The sequence below is a fragment of the Bufo bufo genome, chromosome 1 (genome assembly GCF_905171765.1).
Source record: "Bufo bufo chromosome 1, aBufBuf1.1, whole genome shotgun sequence".
NCBI classification, from domain to species: Eukaryota; Metazoa; Chordata; class Amphibia; order Anura; family Bufonidae; genus Bufo; species Bufo bufo.
In genome coordinates this window covers 763,906,067-763,912,066 of record NC_053389.1, presented here as the reverse complement: position 1 = coordinate 763,912,066, position 6,000 = coordinate 763,906,067, and the positions used below count along the sequence as shown (strand labels likewise).

General features: G+C 43.2%; 1 protein-coding gene across 5 annotated transcripts in view; it reads right to left on the bottom strand.

Annotated features, from left to right (window-relative positions):
* Positions 1–473: 473 nt before the first annotated feature.
* Positions 474–6,000, bottom strand: part of LOC120986229 (cAMP-dependent protein kinase catalytic subunit alpha) — a 43,200-nt gene continuing 37,673 nt past the window's right edge. For 4 of the 5 annotated variants that reach the window (XM_040414676.1, XM_040414677.1, XM_040414675.1 and 1 more), the window contains 2 exons: positions 5,324–5,488; positions 1,972–4,212 (listed from right to left, as the gene is read on the bottom strand). In XM_040414676.1, the coding sequence (XP_040270610.1) occupies positions 4,087–4,212; positions 5,324–5,488 (291 nt within the window). In that variant the 3' untranslated portion in view covers positions 1,972–4,086. Of the gene's footprint in view, positions 486–1,971; positions 4,213–5,323; positions 5,489–6,000 lie in introns of those variants that run through there. The other variant, XR_005775657.1, reaches the window with a different exon arrangement.

Here is a 6,000-nt window from a genome sequence, read left to right as displayed (position 1 = left end):
GGCAGATTAACCCCTTCTATGCCGCGATCAGCGCTGACCGCGGCATAGAAGGGATTTGCGGCGGGTGAGGGAGCCCATCAGGTCTCCGCGCTACTGTGGCGGGGACCCGATGGGTGAGAAGGCAGCCCGATGCTGTGCAGAGGCTGCCCAATGTCTTGCATCGGGACCTGCCTTCTACGGGTGCCGAGGAGATCTAGCCTCAGGCTGGGTCTCCTAGGCAACCTGTTAGTGTATTACTCTAGGCAATGAAGATGTATTGTAATGCATTGCAGAGGGGATCAGACCCGACAGAAATAAAAAAAAAAAAAAAGTCAAAAAGAGTCTTTAATAATAAAAAAAAAAAAACGTTTCAAGTAAAAAAAGAAAAAAAAAAAAAAAAAAAAAAGCCCCTTTCCCCTGATTTTAAGAAAAAAAAAAAAAAGCACACACACACACACACATTAGGTATCGCCGCGTCTGTAACGACCAGCTCTATAAATATATCCCTGGGCGCCGCTCTCCATGTCTGTATACTTAGTTTAGATTTTTTAATCTAGTGAAAGGTTCCCTGGTGAAGAAAACACCCTTCACAACAGTTGGCCAGATCAAGAACACTCTCCAGGAGGTAGGTGTATGTGTGTCAAAGTCAACAATCAAGAGAAGACTTCACCAGAGTGAATACAGAGGGTTCACCACAAGATGTAAACCATTGGTGAGTCTTAAACAGGAAGGCCAGATTAGAGTTTGCCAAACGACATCTAAAAAAGCCTTCACAGTTCTGGAACAACATCCTATGGACAGATGAGACCAAGATCAACTTGTACCAGAGTAATGGGAAGAGAAGAGTATGGAGAAGGAAAGGAACTTCTCATGATCCAAAGCATACCACCTCATCAGTGAAGTATGGTGGTAGTAGTGTCATGGCGTGGGCATGTATGGCTGCCAATGGAACTGGTTCTCGTGTATTTAGTGATGATGTGACTGCTGACAAAAGTAGCAGGATGAATTCTGAAGTGTTTCGGGCAATATTATCTGCTCATATTCAGCCAAATGCTTCAGAACTCATTGGACGGCGCTTCAAAGTGCAGATGGACAATGACCCAAAGCATACTGCAAAAGCAACCAAAGAGCTTTTTAAGGGAAAGAAGTGGAATGTTATGCAATAGCCAAGTCAATCACCGGACCTGAATCCGATTGAGCATGCATTTCACTTGCTGAAGACAAAACTGAAGGGAAAATGCCCCAAGAACATGCAGGAACAGAAGACAGTTGCAGTAGAGGCCTGGCAGAGCATCACCAGGGATGAAACCCAGCGTCTGGTGATTTCTATGCGTTCCAGACTTCAGGCTGTAATTGACTGCAAAGGATTTGCAACCAAGTATTAAAAAGTGAAAGTTTGATTTATGATTATTATTCTGTCCCATTACTTTTGGTCCCTTAACAAGTGGGAGGCACATATGTAAACTGTTGTAATTCCTACACCGTTCACCTGATTTGGATGTAAATACCCTCAAATTAAAGCTGACAGTCTGCAGTTAAAGCACATCTTGTTCGTTTCATTTCAAATCCATTGTGATGGTGTATAGAGCCAAAAATGTTAGAATTGGGTCGATGTCCCAAAATTTATAGACCTGGCTGTAGGTCATCAATATCAGATCGATGGTGTTCTGACTACAGAAAACACTTGCAAAATCTACTTTAACCCAACACACGCCAATCAGGGCTCCCCCTTGTGGTCAAACCCATGAAAAGCAATGTGATTTTTCTTTGACCTGTGAAGAGAATTTCAGGACTGAAAACAAATACATATCTTCTACCATTGTACTCACCAAAAAATGTCTTATATTTTTTTTTTTATATTTAATCTAAAAGCCAACTTTCTAGCCTGGGTTAAAATACAGGAAAATAATATTGGATACCATTGCATTAACCAAAATAAGATCAGGGACTGCAAGAAAAATGGACAATAAAAATGAGCATTTTTTTTTTTAAACAAAACTTTATTGGTAATTTTGTCTCAAATGTTTACAGTATAACACATGTAAGAAGTGAATGTGTGTGTGTATATATATATTTATATATATATATAGAATTTATTTAAGTGAAAACGCAATAGAAATTCACAGATCTGCCCCCAAATTATCCCACTTCCCTCAACATCAATGACTGCTCCCAAGCCAAACCCCCATTCATTTGCCATAATGTAACAGGTTGAAAAAGGAGCGGCCGAACATTCAGGTCTCAACCAACTTCATGCTGGAGAATAAAAAATAATAATAATAGTTGTGCCTCCAACTTGGGTGCCAACTACTGACCCAAATCCCTAGTCTACTGGGCATGAGGAGAACCAGAGATGATCCATGGAACATGTCAAGATTTGGCATTTGATTATAGAATACTCTTGTAGACAGGAGTCTAAGTCGGTTTCTAGCTGCAGGGTCCCCAAATCCAAAACTGAACCCTTTCTCCTCAAGTCTCTGAGCTTATTTGAGATTAGAAAAACATGGCTGCTTTCCACCATAAACCACGCCACCTGCATCCATGGGCTATGTGTCTGGACACAACTCATGAACAAGGGTGGTGCCGTTTCTGGACGAAAGCAGCCACGTTTTTCTATTCTTGTACAACCCCTTCAGACGTTTATTTGGAAGGAGAGAGCTGAGGAACAAGCAGTCAGGTTCATGAAGGATATAGCGTCCTGTATGAACGCTCCGGGACAAAAAGTCCATAGATAAGATAAAAAATAAATACATACACTGTGATTTTCTCACTAAAAGGTGACCTACGCATGGCAAACATGTAACTATGTCCACTACATTATTGTGGGTAACATCTAAGACTGTACCGCTAGTGTGTGATGGATTGGCGGGACCGTCACCAAGGCGGTCTCCTTAATAACAAAATCAAGAACCATGTAAGGTATGTAACAGGACGGAGCACATTCAGACTCAACTCTTGGCCTAACACTCATAGCAGAGAGTAGCTGACAACAATGCTTAGACCTAGTGTATAGTTGAAGCCCCCTTGTATTATCTGGGCCCTCGAAGGCCATGTTGTCTAGGCTCCGTGTCCACGGACTAAAGTAGCCTAATAAAAGTTGATGGCGTGTGAATTTCAAAGAGTAATAGCCTAAAATCTCTCAATACCTGTGTCAACTGTAAGCAGGTCACCAAAACAGATGACAACCAGGCGGCTCATGCTAATGACAACCATAGGGCCTTATTGCCTTCGGTCCACTGTCGTGGCAAGTAGGAAGCAAGTTCTCTCTGTATAATGTAGATGAACCATAGTCCCCCAAACAAACACGCAGTAACGGCCAGCTGCATTAAAAAAGAGGCGAGTGAGAGGTTCCTCACCTATAACCACCACCACTTCTTCCACACTAGATTAAAGTAGACAGGAGGCAGCCAATAAAGATATGATTGGACCTACCTACCTACCAGAAGAAGGTTATGGCTTTAATGATGGGATAAGAGGGTTAACCAGAGGCAAAAACGTGGGTATGTGAACTAAACGGTAGTGTGAGGTAAGGGAAGGGGTAAAAACTGGCACTTCAGTTTAAAAGTCATTCTAGAACAAGGAAAGCCGGGTAACAGGACAGTGATTGGCAGGGAAGAGAATTCAGATTAAAACAGTTCAATATTTATACACTATGTAAACTAAAGGATTAAAAACCAGTAGCCAAGCTCTTCGGATGAAAATGGTTAAAAAAAAAATAAACAAAAGAAAAAGAAAATTAACATAGGCCACATCCTGAAGGATACAGGCCATGCCCCTAAGGTTCTGACTCCACCCTAGAGGAACCAGTCACATTTAAATAACTTTCTTGGCCCCTCTGATCTGTCAAGGAGAGAAGCAAAAGTGTGAGGGAAGTGGGGATGACAGAGACTGGGGAGAATCTCCAGGACCAATCGAAACCAGCACCACCAGATCCAGGATAAAATAAGATGGCCGCCAAGTCGATTCTGCACCACTAATAAAAGCTAGAGAGGTGGGAAGTGTGAAAGGGAAGGAGAAGTTTGTGTGCCAGTCAACGGCGTTCTCTCCATCGGTCTCGCTTGATCTCAGGGAGGTCTTGGGTAATGGTTCCTCCTCTCAATGCGCTCTTCAGAACTCAGAGAATTCTTTGGCGCACTTATCTGTAATGGAGACTCTGATTTCCTCCTCTTCGTAATCATCGAAATTACTGGTGTCACCTGGGCCCTTGCACTTCGGTATGAAGGGAGCCTCCACCTGAGACACAAAGAAGAATCAGTTCAGTGAAGAATGAGGTCTCCATCACATTCACATATTAAAATATACATTCAACATTCAAGGGATGTTTGGGTAGATCCAGTTAAGGTGACCCTCCAGGATCTGGGTCCAAAACAGAGAGAAGGGATGGTGTGTACAGCGAAAAACATCTCAGCCCTTAGTTTTTTACTTGCAGTAGCCCCTCAAAAGATTGCTGCATGGAGAAAAGATGGTGGATGGAACGGGGCAGGTAAGAGCAAAGTGGATAGTGAGACTCCTCAAAAGAGTGCGTTTCTCACCGCCCACTCTTTAAATATCCTGGTATCCCCTGAATGCACACAGTGTATGTGAAGAACATTTCCATTCTTCAGCTTTCCTTCTGTGCTCTTCAGGCTGAGCACAGCACTGACGTCATCAGCGTCATGCCCTGCTGCTTGTAAGGGAATAGGCACAGGCTACTGCCACACTAAGCACACCATGGTAGTCCGAGTGCTCCATCGGCCATAATACTTGGCACAACAGAGGCCCGAAAAAAGAAAGGCATTGGAAATGCAGAAAATATAGGTATGTAATACCCCAAGGGAGCTACAATGTCAAATTATAGTGGGGAACCGAAGAGTAGCTTTAAAAGGGTTCTTCAGGATCTTACATTATTGACCTATGGCCATCAAAGTAATCAGTGGGGGTCTGATCCCTGCCCCACAGTTGTGCCAGACACGTCAGCTTTTTCGTATATGCGGCTGTAACTGGTACTGCAGTTCAGTCTCATTCACCTGAAGTTCTGTATGAGCTGATGTACCCCAGGCACAGGGTGGGACATCCAATCACAGCCTACTACAATGACATGTTTAAATTCACAATGACCTCACCAAGCAGGCTGTGATTGGCCTACCCATGTGACATCATCATGCCAATGTGTAAACCAGCAGGCAAACCAACACGACGGCAAAAAGGTGATGAGGGATCCTGCAGGAATACAAAGCTGTGAAAAACCCATTTAAGTTTTCAGTAGCGGAGGCCTTTCTTCACCCGGCTTCCATTGCCCTTCTGATTTTGGAATGTGCTACATGATTACATGGACCTATGAACCATTTATGATGACGGTCAGTACCTTCTTCTGATAGACTGCGATCCAATCTGTGGTGCTGAACCATTTATGACCCTTGATGTCTGTCACGCCGTTCTTAAGGTTTCCAAATCTCTTAGTAAGGTCAACCTGCAAGAGGTTTCTGAGAAGATCCTTCAGATCAGAACTGAAGTGTGAGGGGAAACGGACCTGTGAACGTGAGGTCAGCAAAGAGTTAAAAGGTTTAAATAAAATATATATCTACAAAAGCTACAGAAAACAGAAAGAAAATAAAGCTGCTGTGTTATTTGCGCTTGTCACTGTTTGACACTTTGGTAGCTGGAATACATTATCGTACTATGCGATCATCGATCACAACCAGGTGAAGAACAAAGTAGTTCTGCCTCTATACAAATCACTAGTCAGACCACACATGGTGTGCAGTACTGGGCACCTGTGTAAAAGAAGGACATAGCTGAACTACAGGTGGGGTGACCAAGGTAGGTAAGACAGTAGGCGGTTTTCACTGAGGCCTGTAAACCTAAGGGGACATCCCTCTATGTCGTGATAGACGGGATTCTCTAGCATAAGAGCAGTGAGACTATGAGACTCTCTGCCTGAGGAGGTGGTGACGGTGGATTCACTAAAAGAGTTCAAGAGGGGCCTGGATGTATTTCCTGAAAGTAAAATTATTTCAGACTGTGGGCACTAGATTTCTGGAT